Source organism: Pseudorca crassidens, chromosome 7 (genome assembly GCF_039906515.1).
Source record: "Pseudorca crassidens isolate mPseCra1 chromosome 7, mPseCra1.hap1, whole genome shotgun sequence".
In the NCBI taxonomy this organism is placed as follows: Eukaryota; Metazoa; Chordata; class Mammalia; order Artiodactyla; family Delphinidae; genus Pseudorca; species Pseudorca crassidens.
In genome coordinates, this window is record NC_090302.1 from 7,274,285 (window position 1) to 7,292,719 (window position 18,435).

Here is an 18,435-nt window from a genome sequence, read left to right on the forward strand (position 1 = left end):
CTCAATGGAGACTAAGGTGAAATGTAAGACACTTTAGTGTCAAAAAGGTTGAGTTATTTTACATTCTTTTTTCGTACCTTAGTATGAAAAAGAATGTACTTCTAAATGTACTTCTAAATCCAATATGTATTTTACAATTCCAGCACATCTCAATTTGACCAGCCATATTTTATTTCTTTGGCTGCACCACTCAGCTGTGGAATCTTAGTTCCCCAACCAGGGATCGAACCCAGGCTCTCAGCAGTGAAAGCGCAGAGTCCTAACCACTGGACCGCCAGGGAATTCCCATGACCAGTCGTATTTTATTTTTTAGTTTTTATTTATTATTTATTTTGGCCGCATTGCGCAGCATGTGGGATCTTAGTTCCCCGACCAGAGATCGAACCCGCACCCTCTGAAGTGGAAGCTCAAAATCTTAACCTCTGGACCATCAGGGAAGTCCACCAGCCATATTTTAAATGCTTGGTAGGCTCATGTGGCTTCTGCCTATCAAAGCACAGATCTAGTACTGAAGGTTTCTACAGCCACCAATTACATCTAGGCCAGATCAAATGTCTCAATGGTCAAGTGTGTATTTTTTTTAATATTTTATTTATTTATTTTTGGCTGTGTTGGGTCTTCGTTGCTGCTCACGGGCTTTCTCTAGTTGCAGCAAGCGGGGGCTACTCTTCGTTGTGGTGCACAGGCTTCTCATCGCGGTGGCTTCTCTTATTGCAGAGCACAGGCTCTAGGCGCGTGGGCTTCAGTAGTTGTGGCGTGCAGGCTCAGTAGTTGTGGTGCATGGATTTAGTTGCTCCATGGCATGTGGGATCTTCCTGGAGCACGGCTCGAACCCGTGTCCCCTCTATTGGCAGGTGGATTCTTAACCACTGTGCCACGAGGGAAGTCTGTCAAGTGTGTACTTTTGTTCACAGAGGAAACAGGCCTCAAAATGTGGATATACCCATTTCCATAAAATTCAAAGTACATAGACTATGACGTCAAAGAGGGCAGGGAATACATCTCCCCTATTTATCACTGTCTTCTTGGCATTTGCACAGTGCCTGGTCTACAACAGTTGCTCAACGAATTTTTTGTAGAACGAAAGGATGAACTATTAGATGAAAACAGTAAGTAAAAGAATAGAATGTGATACTTATTTTGAGAAGATATCCCTCTCAATCCAAGTCTTCACTCCCTGAATGACCTAGAACATGGTAGTACGCCCATCTATTTCCCCACCCATTAAGTGAAAAGTATACCTAGCCCCCCCCTTCACCCATTCACAGGACCACTCTAATATCAATGCTCTAAACTCTAAACATTGTACAAGTTCTGAGACCTCAATTCAGACTTACCCAATCCGATCCACAAAAGGATCCATGGTCTCATCTACCAGGTGCCTGTTAGTCTGCCTACTACCAAATCCTTGCTCTTTAAACATCTTGGTTAATACCAATAGGTCAGTAGGTGCCATCTCAAAGTATGCATGATAAAGGAAAATAATTTCTAGCAGCATGGATTGCTCCCGAAGGCACTGAACAAACCAGCGAGACACCTGGCGCTCAGTCTGCACAACCAATGAAGAAAAATGGGAGAGAAATAAAGTCAGAGTTTCAAACACATTTAAATTCTTCGAGTTATTTTTATTAGGTAAAACATGTATAAAAATAAGATTAAAAAAAAGTATCCCCTCCCTACAATTCCTATTGCCCAGTCATCCAAATCTATCCCCAGAGGCAACCACTGTTAGAGGTTTTTATCTTTCCTTCCAATAATATACCACACACATTCATTCATTCCGACTAGTAGTTGCTGGGGGCCAGGGGTCACAGACTAACTGCAAACTTACTGGATAGACAGAAATGTTCTATCAATATATACTGATCATGAAGGTGGTTACTGCATATAACTATATACAACTGCCAAATTCAAACTGTACACTTAAAATGAATGAATTTTACTGGATGTAAATTATATCTGAATAAAGCTGAGGGATGCTACAGATGTGTCATTTACACAGTCATTTCATGTAAGTGTGAATGTATCTATAGGATAAACTCTTAAAGTGGAACTATTAGGTCAAGAAATATGTGCTTTTCAATTTTTAGATATTGTCATAATGTTTTCCATTAAAAAGTATACAAATTCAAACAGCAAAGTATGAGTGCCCATTATCCCATCCCTTGGATGTGAGTTTTGTCATGTAAATATGTATTTCATTTGCCTGTTTTTCTGTTCGGTTTTGCTTATTGACTTACAGGTGTTCTTTCTATTTCAAGAACCCTTTAGGCTATGAGTTTGTCTTTTGACTTTGCTTATAGCACTATTTTTGTTTTTTTGCCTTGTAAAAGTTTTTGATTTGATGTTGCCAGGTTTATCTTTTCTTTTTTCTTTTATGGCTTCTGAGTTTTACTTTATTTTTATTTATTTATCTATTTTGGCCACATGGCACTTAGTGCTCTGACCAGGGATCTTAGTTCCCCGACCCGGGATGGAACCCGTGCCCCGTGCAGTGGAAGCACGGAGTCTTAACCACTGGACCGCCAGGGAAGTCCTGTGTTTTACTTTAAAAATCTTCTCCAATCCAAAAAAATAAAAACAAAACTACCTCCCATGTGTCTTCTAGTATTTTTATAGTTGAATTTTAAAAATTTAAATCATTGATATCTCTCTGATTTTCTTCTGGTAGAAGGAATGAGATAGAGATACAGTTTGATTTTTCTCCAGATGGCTACCCAGTAGTTCCAACACCATTTATTGAAAAACCCAACATTTCCCCATTAATTTGAAATGCCACCTTTATCATACACTAATTCCCTATCAGCATTTGGTCTACACTAGACTTTCTACTATGTGCTATTCATCAGTCTATTTATTCATGTACCAATGCCATGCTTTAAATTATTTTAGTCTTACTATCTAATAAAGCTTATCTTCCTTTCTGAAAAACTTCCTGGCTATTCTTATTTATTTTTCAAATGAATTTTAGAACCAGCTTGTCTAGTTCCAAAATAAAAGGCAAAGCAAATACTTGTTAGTATTTTTTCTAGGATCACAGTAAATTTATAGATTAAAATAAGAAGGACTGACACTTGGTGCTGAGTCTTTATTTTCAAGAAGGCACCATGTCTTTCCATTTGATTATGACTGTTTATATCCCTTTAGCATTTTAAAGTTCCCTTCATTTAGATTTTGGATTATAGTAAGCTTATTCCTGAGAAATTTATGCTTTTGTTGCTATTACAAGTGAGCTCCTTTCTTCTATTAAGTATTTTAAAGAGCTACTGTCTGTATTTTGGTTGAATTGTTTTAATAAACATAATAATAATTTCAAAACAAAAAAGGTCATGTTCTAATCTATAAATGCACATTGGTTTAAGGTTTAGGATAAAACAATTAGACTAGTGTCACAGACTTAATAGATAATGATAATAAAGAAGATGAAATCTTGGGTTTAGAGTTTCATTAACCACTAAGAGAATATTTCAGGTAAGAAAAAAAGTAAATTAACTGGAGAGACAAAGTCAAGGGGAAGGTCCAAATTAAATACCATTAGTTAAAGTCAATGTTTTGATTCATATCACATGTTTAAACTATTCTAAAGAATGACAATTTATAAATGTTTTAAGTTCATAGGTGAATAAATAATTTCACCTAGAGCTCTATGAGCAGATATACAATTCTCCTGAGCGTTACAGGAGGGCCCAATAACCACATACCATGAGGTTTCCATGTGTCTCCCATGTTGGTGCTTCAGTTTTATAAAGCTCTTCAAATTGCTGTCTATATTTTGTAACTAGTTCCTTTTCCAATTTATCAACACAGTCTGCATATTCAACCTTAAAAAAAAATCCAAAACAGTAACTTATATGTTGAGTAAAAGGTAAATATTCAAATGAACAGAAATATGAATAAATTATAAAAAGGATTGAATTTTACAGGGTAAAGAGAAACAAGAGGACTAAATGGGCTTACCCTATAGGGGTGTCTTTCATCTTGGAAATAAGTGAGAAGGTGTAAGACACAACGAAGAATATACGTTCTTTCTTCATAGTAATAATCTGCAATCTGGGAAGAACCCAAAGATTCAAAATCAGTTACTCACCTTTGCATGGAAGATATTCAATTTTAAATTTATTGATTAAAAAATCACTTAAAGATGTGAATGAGGGACTTCCCTGGTGGCGCAGTGGTTAAGAATCCACCTGCCAATGCCGGGGACACGGGTTCGGGCCCTGGTCTGGGAAGATCCCACATGCTGCGGAGCAACTAAGCCGGTGTGCTACAACTACTGAGCCTGCACTCTAGAGCCCGTGAGCCCAAACTACTGAAGCCCGCACGCCACAACTAGTGAAGCCCACATGCAGAGAGCCCGTGCTCCGCAACAAAGAGAAGCCACTGCAACGAGAAGCCCGCGCACTGCAACAGAGTAGCCCCTGCTCGCCGCAGCTAGAGAAAGCCCACACACAACAATGAAGACCTAATGCAGACAAAAATAAATTAATTAATTAAAAAAAAAGGATGTGAATGGAAAAATTAGATCTGTATAAACAATCACAGAAATGGAAACAGTGTTAGGCCAAAAGAAAGCAAAAGACCTTCATGAACTAGGATACAAGTAAAGTTATACAAGATAAAAGGAATTATTTAAAAATATAAACAAGTTTTCTAGCATGACTTCTCAGTTGGGCATTCAAGTAATAAACTGACTATAAACTGACAGGCCAGGGACTTCCCTGGTGGTCCAGTGGTTAAGAATCCGTCTTGCAATGTAGGGGATGCCAGTTTGATCCCTGGTCAGGGAACTAAGACCCCACATGCCACGGGGCAACTAAACCCACACGCTGCAATTACAGAGCCCACACGCTCTGAAGCCCACAAGCCACTAGAGAGCCCATGTGCTGCAACTAAGACCCAATGCAGGGCTTCCCTGGTGGCGCAGCGGTTAAGGATCCACCTGCCAATGCAGGGGACACAGGTTCAAACCCTGGTCCTGGAAGATTCCACATGCTGCGGAGCAACTAAGCCCGTGCGCCACAACTACTGAGCCTGCGCTCTAGAGCCCATGCTCCACAATGAGAGGCCGCTGTAATGAGAAGCCCGCGCACAGCAATGAAGAGTAGCCCCCACTCGCTGCAACTAGAGAAAGCCTGCGTGAAGCAACAAAGATCCAACTCAGTCAAAAATAAATAAATAAATTTATTTTTTTAAAAAAAAGACCCAAGGCAGCCAATAAATAAATAAATATTTTAAAATAAATAAATAAACTGACAGGCCAAATACATGAAAGCAAATATAAAAATACCATTAGTATATGTCCTAATTGCTTGTAACTGATGTACCCAGTTCTCACTAAATACCAAATAGGAAACTACTTCAGAAGTCATGGTCAAATTCCATGTTAAAATGAGATCCTATGCCCACTCTCACCAGTTCTATTCAACACAGTATTAGAAGTCCTAGCCACAGCAATCAGGGAAGAAAAAGAAAAGGTATCCAAATTGGAAGAAAAGAGGTGAAATTGCCATCACATGCAGATAACATAGAAAACCCTAAAGATTCCACACAAAAACTACTAGAACTGATAAACAAATTCAGCAAGGTAGCAGGATACAAGATTAACATACAGAAATCTGCTGTGTTTCTTTACAATAACAATAAAATATCATAAAGGGAAAGTAAAAAATAATCCCTTTTAAAATCACATCTAGATAATCAACAACGACCTACTGTATAGCACAAGGAATTCTATTCAATATTCTGTAAAAACCTATATGCGAAAAGAATCTGAAAAAGAATGGATACATGTATATGTAAAACTGAATCACTTTGCTGTACACCTGAAACTAACACAACATTGTAAGTCAACTATACTCCAAAATAAAATAAAAATTTTTTAGAAAGGAAAAAAAAAGAAAATCACACCAAAAAAAACAAAAACAAAAAACTTAGGAACAAACCTGACCAAAGAGGTGAAAAACTTATATGCTGAGAACTATAAAATGTAAAATACTGATAAAGGAAATTGAAGATGATTCAAAGAAATGGAAAGATATCCCACGCTCTTGAACTGGAAGAATTAATATTGTTAAAATAGCCAGACTACCCAAAGCAATCTACAGATTTAATGCGATCCCTATCAAATTACCCATGACATTTTTCACAGAACTAGAACAAATAATCCTAAAATTTATATGGAACCATAAAAGACCCAGAACTGCCAAAGCAATCCTGAGGAAAAAAAACAAAGCTGGAGGGATAACCCTCCCAGACTTCAGACAATACTACAAAGCTACAGTAATCAAAACAGCGTAGTATTAGCACAAAAATAGACATATGGGGACTTCCCTGATGATCCAGTGGTTAAGACTCCACACTTGCAGGGGGCGCGGGTTCGACCCCCAGTCAGGGAAGTTCCGCACGCCATATGGTGCGGTCAAAAAAAAAAAACAGACATATGGATCAATGGAACAGAATAGACAGCCCAGAAATAAACCCACACACCTACAGTCAATTAATCTTTGAAAAAGGAGGCAAGAATACACAATGAAAAAAAGATAGTCTCTTCAGTAAGTAGTGCTGGGAAAGCTGAAGAGCCACATGTAAATCAAGGTCAAAGATACAACACTTCCTCACACCATACACAAAAATAAACTCAAAATGCCTTAAAGACTTGAATATAAAACATGATACTATAAAACTCCTAGAAGAGAACAAAGGCAAAACATTCTCTGACATAAATCATAGCATGTTTTCTTAGGTCAGTCTCCCAAGGCAATAGAAATAAAAGCAAAAATAAACAAATGGGACCTAATCAAACTTACAAGCTTTTGCACAGCAAAGAAAATCATAAAACAAAAATACAACTTTGGGGGTGGGGGGAGATAAAGAAAGAAAGATAAAGAAATTTAAAACTTCAAATTAATCCTACTGCATTTAAAAAAGCCAGCAATGCTCAGAACATGGTCAAGAATCTGTTGCCCAATTTTACATCAAAGAATGGAAATGGTGACTAGCACTGACCTTCAGGATTAAGGCCTGGCTCTGCCTCTCATCTTGCAGTACCGTCTGAAAGAAAAAAGAACAAAGAGCCATCTTATTAGCAAAATCAATTAATAAAGAAAAAGGTAAACATCTTTACCTTACCCTTCAAGATTATAATTGCCCGTTCACTTCTGGATACATTTTTTTACCTAAGTGTATCCAAGTCTGTGCTCAAATCCCTGCCCCTCTCCTCTGGCCTCAAGTTCCTCATATATAAAATCAGGGGCTGGAAAGGCTAGATGTTGTCTCAGGTCCTTTTCAGTTCTGACATCCTGCGATTCTATGATTAACATGTCAGTCTTTGACCTCTCGGCCCCTCCAAGTCTGAGGACAGACCTCGACTTAAGCATATGTTTTTTAAAGGCTTTACAAAGTCTTTCCTGAGAATGGCTGTATCTGATCACCTATCTCTGTTGCAGAGAACTGGCACCAAAATCCTGAATTATCTAAAACCAACCAGGAAAAGGATAAAGGTAGAAGGGAGCTGGACATAACTACAAACCTTTAGTGAGTCCCGAGTACCTCTGTAATCCTCTTGAAGGTAACACTGGAGTAACTGCACACTCTGTTCTTCATCAAGACCCTGAAAACAGAGGTTACAAGGGAGGAACAGCCACCTCAGGTCAGAAACCACAAAGAGCACGCAAAGCAATCTAAAGATTTGTTCTCTAGAATGAACACGGAACTTGAATAAACAAAAATTATTTTAAAAGATTTCACACAACATAATTTTAACCCAAATAGGAGAAAAAAGGAGCAGCCACTGACATGTAATTTACATGCCAGTTAAACTTACATGTCAGAAACAACTGTGCTTATTCACCAAGAACATTAATATAGCAGCAGGCATGATCTGGGTTTCCAAAATGAAAAGGAAACAGCTACATAATTAAATACAATCTAGGCGACTTAAAGAACACCCCAAGTATGCTGAAGAAAACTCTATGATATGCAGTAAACAGCGTCAGGCAACTTGACTTGTGGCTTTTAGCAAGAAGAGTTGCAACTTGGGCATTTCTGAAATATAATATGCTCAGTTTAATCTCTAAAACTGAAATAAACTGAATTTTCACTAACAATCACTAACAACAAAACCACACATATCCACCCTGCAGGTAATAAACAGCCAGTGCTAATTTTTACTCACCAAAAACTTGCTGATTCTTAAACCCAGTTCCTTCAGTGGTGAAGCTACATCTTTATTAGCTTTCACTTTTTCAGCTGAATTTGGACTATGAAAAGAACAGTGAATCATTTCCTCATTCTCAATGACCCTCTAGGGGTTTAAAACAAAAATATTAAAGATATTTTTACCACAGACCTTTTTCTGCCTTTTAGGTGCCTATAAAATACACATACATGCGCGCGCACAGACACACACACACACACAAGCTCACCTCTACAGACTTTACAACACAAAGCTATGTCTAAGTAATAAATACAGTATACGTCTGTTACAAACTATAGTTATAACTATATTATTTGTAGATCTACTTAGTTACATTAATTATTTTTGATCCTTATAACTAGCCTGGAAGGTAAACATTACTATCCCCATTTTACAAATGGAATTACCAACACTTAGAAAGAATAAATAACTTACCAAAAATCCCACAGCTAATAAAAAGTTGAGGTGAAATTTAAAACCAGGTCTGTTAGTATACATATATATATTGTCTATGTACACTCAGAAGGCCTAGAAGCTATGACATTCCAGTAGCAGCACGCACACCCAGCACCCAGATCTTTATTTCTAATACCATTCTCTAACAAAAGGTATCGGGACTCCTTGGAGAAATGGCTGATTCTAGAGCTGGGGTGGGGAAAATACCAGATGAGCTTGGAGCATCTTGTAATGCCAGAAAGTAAGAATATACTCAGAAAACAAAAGCATCGGGACATGTCAAAACCTCAAACAATGCCCAATGGCCAAAGCTGGAACAAAGTAAAAACAAAGTATGAAATATACATGAGTCCATAATGATTTAAATAAATGAATGAATAAATATATATATAAATAAATGGGGAAGAAGGGAAAAATCTTCCTTACAGAAGGAGTTCCAGTAACACACATATATGCTACCCCCTTCAGGAGGTAGTTTAATTTCACTACACCCACACACTGAAAGCGGGCTATACTGAGTGACTCACTTCCGAAAAATAGAGTAGGGAAAGAGAAAAGAGTGACTTTACAGAAGAGATACTTGGCAAATGCTACCTTACCCAAGTGAGCAAGGTTAACATCACCAGTGACTTCATGTGGATAACATGTATCCTCTGCCATGATGTGATAAGAATGGTACTTCACCTCAGTGTGAAGTACCCACAACCCACAACCTCAATCTAATAATGAAAAAAAAAAAAAATCAGACTTCCAAATTGACGGTATTCTACTACAAAATACTTGACCAGTCTTCCTCAAAACTATTCAAGGTCATGAAAACCAAGGAAAGACTGAGATACTGTCACAGCTAACAGCTAAGGAGACATGACAACTAAATGCAATATGATACCCTGGGCTGAATCCTGGAACAGAAAGAGAACATTAAAAAAAAAGTTAAAAATGTTAAAAAATCTGTGTTAAATTCAAATTAAGCCTGCAGTTTAAAAAAAAAAAAGTCTGTCAGACTTTAAAATCCCATGCTACTACAAAAGGAACTTTTGTCTTTAAAAAAAGAAATTCATACCACAAATGCCCATTCTGTGAACTAAAGCATATTGTTGTTGGATTTTTTCTTTTTTTTTAGAGAGACTCTCACATTTCACAGAAAATCCACAACACAAAGGCTAGTATAAAGTTAAACAATAAGATCTGAAAGAGGCAACACAGAATGATGATTAAGAACACAGACACTGGAGTAAGACTGCCAGGTTCGAATCCTGGTTCTACCACTTACTAGCTGTGTGACCTTGGGCAAGTTACTTAACCTCTTTGTGCCTCAGTTTCCCCATCTGTAAAATGGAAACAATAATAATAAAAATACCTACATGTGATAACATAGTGCTTATATTCTTTTTTCAAGTCCATATATTCTGGATACATAGTAAAGTATTTACAGATAAAACAACATGATGCCTGGGAGTTACTTCAAAATAATTATGGGGGAAGGGTTAACAGATGATCAAAAAAAGAAAGTTCTTCACTAACCTAAGAGAATGAAGATGGAAGGCGAAGATGTAATAAAATCAACAGGTGTTCAGAAGTAGAAGGGAAATGAGGGCAGCTTGAGAACTATGATGCATAATAGAATGAGAGCTGGACTAGGAATTAAGATAAAAGAGTCTTCTTTTTTAACCACTTTCTATTTTATTATTGTTCTTTTCCACTGCCGAGCAAAAAAAATCTATATATTCAAACAAAGAACAAAATAGGGCTTCCCTAGTGGCGCAGTGGTTGAGAGTCCACCTGCCGATGCAGGGGACACGGATTCGTGCCCCGGTCCGGGAAGATCCCACATGCCGCAGAGCGGCTGGGCCCGTGAGCCATGGCCGCTGAGCCTGTGTGTCCAGAGCCTGTGCTCCGCAACGGGAGAGGCCACAACAGTGAGAGGCCCGCGTACCGCAAAAAAAAAAAAAAGAACAAAAATAGTACCTATCTCAAAGGGCTGTCGTGAGGATTAAATAACTTACCGTAAGTCTACTGCTTACAGCAGTAACTGGTACATAGCAAAATATACATGAGTGTCAGCTGCTATTTTGTGTCAGCATTGTTCACTGCTATATCCTAGCATTTGGTGCTGACGGTCTCTCACACAAACATGATGGACTGAAATAAGTATTAGGAATCTTAATTGAGTATTTAATAAATCCTCATCCCTGGATACTAGGGTTATACAACGGATTCAACAATACTGTATTTCCACAAGGAATTTCCTTTTCTTCAACAGAGAGAAAAAAATGTCCCCTACTCTTTTTCCCTGGTTAGCCAAGTTATATACCCTCTGATCTAACTAACCCAGTAATATCACAGAATCCTACATGAGGGTGGTTTCATCTATGTCAGGTTCCTCAGGGGAATTACTCAAATGAGACCCACAGAATAGCCATACCTGGGAGGTTTATAGTAAGAAAGCCCTTCTAACAGCCGCTGCCAATGTTTATTCAGCTCTGCCTCAATCTGATTCTGGAAAAGAAGAAGGAAATTATACAAATGCAATTTTAATCAGATTCCAGGATCACACTGAGGATAACATATTCCTTTGAGTCTTTTTAACATGCATTTTTCCCCACAGTTGAAATAATTTTGGATATAGAATTCTGTAGCCTGCTTTTCTTTGCTTAACATTCTAACATAATGATTTAACCTTATTATGAAAATCTTGATAAACATCCTTTCTAGTGGTTGCATAATATTTTATCAAGTGGCTAGATCATGATTTATTTACCATTCTTCTAATGTTAGATACATTTAAGCTGGCTATAATTCTTTATTTATATGAATAACACTATGGTAAAGAGCTTTGTGCCCAAAACAATTTCTTTCTTTTAAAATATATTCTCAGACATGGAATTATCTGATGAAGGCATATCAAAAAATGTTAAGGCTCTAAAAATGATGTTAACATTCATTATGTTAATTACAATAACAACACTAGTAATAATTATATGTCATCTTAACACTTTAGCCTCACAGAGTCAGAACACTCAGGGATCCACATGAAGAACTGTTCTTTATTGATTATATACTTGGAAATGTCCTAAAAACCTCAGCCTCTGTGACCTAAGCAGCTAGCTAAACAGAAAAGGAAGAAAAGGCAAGTCAATATGAGACAGAGAAAAGGCCTGAGAATCTCTGTTAGCCTATGGTAGTAAAATGGTGTTTGTACCCCTACTCTCAGCAGCCAGTCAAGTAGCACTGGTATCTTTTCACAAAAGGAATCACTGAGGTACAAAGAAAAGTGGAGATTTCGAAAACTTCAACAGCTAGGCTATAAGACACACTGCATTTCAGCAAAGAGAAGTGGGGAATGCATAATGCCTATTTTAGGAATAATAAAAGGTGTTTACTTCCTATTTCAAAGAGAAGGGCATTTTTGGTCATGTAAACTACACAAAGAACCACAGAATCCATTCAAGAACACACCACTTACCAGTTCTCTCAGAGCTGACCTTCCAAGCAAAATTGTCCACAGTTCTCTACTACTCCTAAAAAATGAGAGAAAGCAGAGGTAATCTTGCTCTTTCGGAAAAAAGAAAAATGTATATTTTAGAATTAATGAAACACAGTAATTAATGAATTACAGTACATCTTCTATGCTAAGAAGATGCCTCAATTTAGTATTTCTATCTCCTCCCTTCTCATTAAAACGTAATGACCAATAAGGAACAAAAATCCAGAAAAAGACTAATCTGTTTCAGGACTCCCAACACCTTCAGAAAATTTTCTAAATACATGACATGATGCACTTTCTCAATCCAGTAAAGTCTAACAGTCATTATGAATGGCACTACGTTCATTCAATCATTAATGAATTCCCACTAGGTACCACATGCAGTGCTAAATACAGGAGATTAAAAAAACACACATGAGGAGCAGGGCCAGGTCTTGGTGTCAAAATGGCGGCCTCCAGGACAGCTCATACCGATGAGTATCCCCAGTACCTCCACCACCAGTGTCCTTCACCCCGCAGTGAGCCGAAGCTGCCCCCCACACCGCACCTCCCCAGAAGGCCCTCCAAGACCATCAACTCATCATTCAACAACAGGCGTATTTCTGGAGAAATGTGGCATCTCTGGGGAATATGGATAGAGCGATGGAAAAAACAGTGGCTGTTCAAGGGCTTATCATATACATCTTATCAGAATCTACTTCAGATTTATATTAACTTAATTCCAGTAAGATTCCAAAAGTGAGTCCTTTAAAGAATGTACATCACAGCAAGAGGAAGCAAAAAAAAAAAAAAAAAAAAAAAAGTAGGAACAGAGTGAACTGGTGAATCCATCTCCCAGAACAGGCTTTGTCTTCTCTCTAGCCATGGAGCCATGGAAGCAACTTCTGCTTCTGACATTACAAAGAATTTTCATATATCCTTTGCTCAGATTCAATTATTATTTGTTTTATTATTTTCTTTCTCCCTCTTTGTGTGTGTGTGTATAACTGTATTATATATACAACACAAAAATGCTATTTGTGTACCTGTACACACACATATTTTTCCAAAACTATACAAAATTGTATTAGAGAGATCATATTCCTTTATCCCTAGACACTTCAGTGTATCTTTCTTAAAAGCAAGGACGACTTCATACATAGTACAACAATTGAAATCAAGAAATTTAACATTGATACCAAAAAAATACCCCCCACACACATGAGATATAATCCCTGCCCTCAGGGAGCTCTTCAAATATACTCCCAACCATGTGCTAACCCCAGTTCCTTCCCTCATCCATGGAAACATGTTTTGTGGTTCTTTTTTTAATCTAGAATTAAATTTCAAAATGTAATCATTAAGAAATTCTCTCGGGCTTCCCTGGTGGCGCAGTGGTTGAGAGTCCGCCTGCCCATGCAGGGGACACGGGTTCGTGCCCCAGACCGGGAGGATCCCACATGCCGCGGAGCGGCTGGGCCCGTGAGCCATGGCCGCTGAGCCTGCACGTCCGGAGCCTGTGCTCCGCAACGGGAGAAGCCACAACAGTGAGAGGCCCGCGTAATGCAAAAAAAAAAAAAAAAAAAAAAAAGAAATTCTCTCAAGAAAGGATTATGGGGAATTCCCCGGTGGCGCAGTGGTTAAGAATCCGCCTGCCAATGCAGGGCACATGGGTTCGAGCCCTGGGCCAGGAAGATCCCACATGCCACAGAGCAACTAAGCCCGTGCACCATAACTACCGAGCCTGCACTCTAGAGCCCGTGAGCCACAACTACTGAGCCCACGTGCCACAACTACTGAAGCCTGCGCGCCTAGAGCCCATGCTCCTCAAAAAGAGAAGCCATCGTAATGAGAAGCCCACGCCCCGCAATGAAGAGTAGCCCGCGCTCGCCACTACTAGAGAAAGCCCACGTGCAGCAACAAAGACCCAACACAGCCATAAATAAATAAATAAAAGTAACAATTTTTTTTTTTTTTTTTTTTTTTTTTTTGCGGTACGCGGGCCTCTCCCTGCTGTGGCCTCTCCCGTTGCGGAGCACAGGCTCCAGACGCGCAGGCTCAGCGGCCATGGCTCACGGGCCCAGCCGCTCCGCGGCACGTGGGATCTTCCCGGACCGGGGCACGAACCCATGTTCCCTGCATCGGCAGGCGGACTCTCAACCACTGCGCCACCAGGGAAGCCCCAATTTTTTTTTTTAAAGTCATAAAAAAAAGAAAGGATTATAAAAAGCATAGGGATTATATTTTGGGAGATCCTAAATAAGCCCTAGAATAGTAACCTGAAATAATTAACAGTGCTTAGAAAGCCTATTTTCAGAGAGACGATGAAAAGGTCCTCATAAAATATACTAGACAGTTAACAAGAATGCAAGTTATATTAACTACGAGGATAAATTGAAAAATCTTTTCCCCATTAAGACAGTAACACAAAGCACTAGCCCTATTTAAAAATGTTCAGGATTTTCCCATCAAAAGAGGATGAAAGACACCTAAAGATTATAAATCTTTCCTAAAGGTTAATGCTTTTAAGAAAACAACTTCAATTCTGCTGAATCAATAATCACCAACTCCCACAACTGCACTGTGGAATCACTAATCATCTTTCTGATAACGAGAGCATTCACTATTCAAAAATTAGGAGACTAGATCCAGTTGATGAAACAAATATATCTCTTTGTACTGATAATCCATATTAAAAGGTACAAATAAGCCAAGCCCTAAGAAATTAAAGACAGAAGCAAGCTCACTATTTAAAGAAATTTATAGTAAATTTTGGAAGAATGCCTTTTGTAAAGAGAATAATTATCGTCTAACTTACTTGTTTGATAAATCTGAGTTAGCAAAAAATAAAGGGGGGGGCTTTAAAATGGCATATGCTTTTACTTTACCAAGGATAGCTTCTGGTTTGCACAAAACAGATTAGATACCTATTATATAATAAATAGCTAATAATGGGGCTAACATTATATCACAATTAATGGAAAGAAATTTATCATTAATTGAAGGCTTTTGTATGCCTGAGCTAAATTATTCTTTTTTATTATTTTTTTTTTTTTTGCGGTACGCAGGCCTCTCACTGTTGTGGCCTCTCCCGTCGCGGAGCACAGGCTCCGGACGTGCAGGCTCAGCGGTCATGGCTCAAGGGCCCAGCCGCTCCACAGCATGTGGGATCTTCCCAGACCGGGGCACGAACCCATGTCCCCTGCATCGGCAGGCGGACTCTCAACCACTGCGCCACCAGGGAAGCCCGAGTTTGGCTTTTTTATATTCCATATGTAAGTGATATCATATAGTACTTGTCTTTCTTTGTCTGAATTTTTAAATTTTCCTAACACCCTCAAGTTCCATCTGTGTTGTCTCAAATGGCAGGATTTCATGTTTCTCACAGCTTAATAATATTCCTTTGTGTATAGATACCAAATCCTCTTTATCTCTTAATCTGATGATGGACACTTAACTTTGTTTCCATATCTTGCCTATTGTGAATAATGCTGCAATGAATGTGGGAGTCCAGATATCTCTTTAAGATAGTGATTTTATTTCCTTTGGATATATACTCAGAAATGAGATTGTTGCATCACATGTAGTTCTAATTTTAGTATCTGAGGACCTCCATTCTATTTCCCATAGTGGCTGTTCAAATTTACGTTCTACCAACAGTGTTACAGGTGTTCCCTTGTATGTCAAGGATTTTTTTTAAATAAATTTATTTATTTATTAAAAAAGGACAAAAAAATGTTCTAAGAGTATTTCTCAAAATGTAGTTGGTCCTCAGCCCAAACAGCAAAATCAGCTGGAAACAACATAGCAACGTTGCAGAATCCTGGTCATCACCCAGAGCTACTCTTTCTCAGAGGTTGGGCATGGGAAATCTACATTTTAAAATGAGTACTCAAATGAATTCCTAAATTACCACTGCTCTAGGGCATCAGCTTGTCTCAGAGGAGCAGGTAAAAGACCTGGTCAGTATAGATCTTCTTTGCCTTTTTTTTTTTTTTTTTTTTGGCTGCTTTGGGTCTTTGCTGCTGCACATAGGCTTTCTCTAGTTGTGGAAAGTGGGCTTTTCATTGCTGTGGCTTCTCTTGTTGCAGAGCACGGACTCTAGGTGCGTGGGCTTCAGTAGTTGCAGCACGCGGGCTCAGTAGTTCAGGCACACAGGCACTAGAGCGCAGGCTCAGTAGCTGTGGTGCATGAGCTTAGTTGCTCTGCGGCATATGGGGTCTTCCCAGATCAGGGCTCGAACCCGTGTCCCCTGCATTGGCAGGAGGATTCTCAACCACTGCGCCACCAGGGAAGTCCCGATCTTCTTTGCCTTTTATGCTTGATATAGTGGCATTTTTTTTTTTTTTTTTTTGGCGGGGAGGAATGGGGAGAAAAAGATTCTGCTACAAAACAAAACTGGAGATAGATCACTGCCCTAGAAAAATACAGTAATTTTTACACTTACTACTTAAAAGAAAAAAAGTTAGCTATTTCTTTAGAAATTAAGACTCTCATTTGCAAAACTAAGTTATATTATGGTCTTTTTGTTTTAAGGTGTCAAAAACAATAATGTTTATTGAGAATGAGTTTGATAACAAGATTAGCCAACATTTATTGAGCAGTTATGTAAGGCACTGTGCTAAGTAAGTCTTTAATGCTTTGTCTTACTGAATATTTCAACTTACTTATGAAGCAAATACTATTATTATCCCCATTATCTCATCAGGAAACTAAGGTTTCAGAGTGGTTAAGTAAATTCTGTTAGACCACAAAGCTAATTTACAATAGAGCTAGGGCTTGAACCCAGGTTTGCAGGACTCCAGAGTTCAATCATTATATTACACTGCCTCAAGCTGCACCCAAGAATTTCATGCTGCAAGCAGGCAAAGACTGAGGCGAAGCCTTCTGTCCTACAGTGGCAGACCATTCCCTAACACAGTGGCTGGCACACAGGAGAGGCTCAAAACATGCTGATGAGCAAATATTAAAGAATAAGAATGATATAAGTCCCTTTTAGACCTGGAACAGAAAAACTAGAAATGACAAATGTTATACGCAGAAGTGCCAAGAAAAGGCAGAATAAAGGAGAAAACAGTGGTTTATCAGGAAGAGAATCCTTGTGGAAATGAGTTACTGGATCCTCAATTCCTACACATTTATGGTCTAGGAATAATGGGGATCCAAATAAATCTAAGACCTTCACGATACTCATAAGCTTAGTGTTGGGAATGATAAAGGATGTTAAACATACCTTACACAATCAGCAAAAAAGTAGAAAGTACCCAAGGGCATGATCCTAATAATTAGACACTACAAAGGAAAATAACCATATAGGACAGAAAAGAGTCAGAAAAGAGAGAGATCACTGGGTACTGATCCAGGGATCAATGAAAGATTTCACCTCAAATTGAGATCTGGAGGTTTGAGCAGGTGATTTTCAAGACCCAAGAGACATGGTTGGAATTGTGATGTCTAATTCAAGCCTCAGAGTAACATCTTCCATATATACTTCCAAGAAATGAAATAAGTGCTACAGTGTCTGTCATTTGTTTGCAGACACTGTAAATAAATAAAATAAATTTGAGCTAAGTGTTTTGGGAAGAAACTAAGGCACAGAAATTCAATAACTTGCCTCAAAGGTGAGGTTAAAAAAAAATATTGACTTGCAGTCCAATTGTTCTAGCAGACAACATGGAATTCCATTCCTAAAAGAGCTGAAGTTAATGAAACTGGAAATTATCTTCCTTAGAGAGATCCATGTGGTTGGAAACCTTTGGATGAAAGCAACCAGGAGATTAGAATTAACAGTCTCTACAATTGAGTCCTTTCGATAGAAAGCCTGAGACACAGTCAACCTACTCTGAGATAGTTCTTTTGAGAAACACAGTTATAATATTCCACACGGAAATAATGAATGCTCATGGATGCTCTGACTCCACAGATGAGGCACACCTCTCTTGCATGAACTGGGGTTTAAGCTAAGCAGCAAGCTTTTCAAACCACGGGGTTTTTGTTTATTTTGAGGTACGCGGGCCTCTCACTGTTGTGGCCTCTCCCGTTGCGGAGCACAGGCTCCAGACGCGCAGGCTCAGCGGCCATGGCTCACGGGCCCAGCCACTCCGCGGCATGTGGGATCTTCCCGGACCGGGGCACGAACCCGCGTCCCCTGCATCGGCAGGCGGACTCTCAACCACTGCACCACCAGAGAAGCCCTGTTTGTTTTTTAAGCACACATTAACGGAAGAACACAACAGATACGCCAAAATGCCAAAATTCAAACTGACTTCCCGTCAAACCCTCAGTGATCCTTCCAAAACCCTGAGTGATTTGAGAGTAT

General features: G+C 38.8%; 1 protein-coding gene across 1 annotated transcript in view; it reads right to left on the reverse strand.

Annotated features, from left to right (window-relative positions):
- NUP188 (nucleoporin 188) overlaps positions 1–18,435 on the reverse strand; it is a 45,523-nt gene that overhangs the window by 25,358 nt on the left and 1,730 nt on the right. Inside the window, exons 2-9 of the mRNA XM_067743025.1 lie at positions 12,117–12,171; positions 11,076–11,149; positions 8,174–8,258; positions 7,529–7,609; positions 7,006–7,050; positions 3,958–4,050; positions 3,702–3,821; positions 1,338–1,549 (exon numbers count right to left, since the gene is read on the reverse strand). Of these exons, the coding sequence (XP_067599126.1) occupies positions 1,338–1,549; positions 3,702–3,821; positions 3,958–4,050; positions 7,006–7,050; positions 7,529–7,609; positions 8,174–8,258; positions 11,076–11,149; positions 12,117–12,171 (765 nt within the window). The remainder of the gene's footprint in view (positions 1–1,337; positions 1,550–3,701; positions 3,822–3,957; positions 4,051–7,005; positions 7,051–7,528; positions 7,610–8,173; positions 8,259–11,075; positions 11,150–12,116; positions 12,172–18,435) is intronic.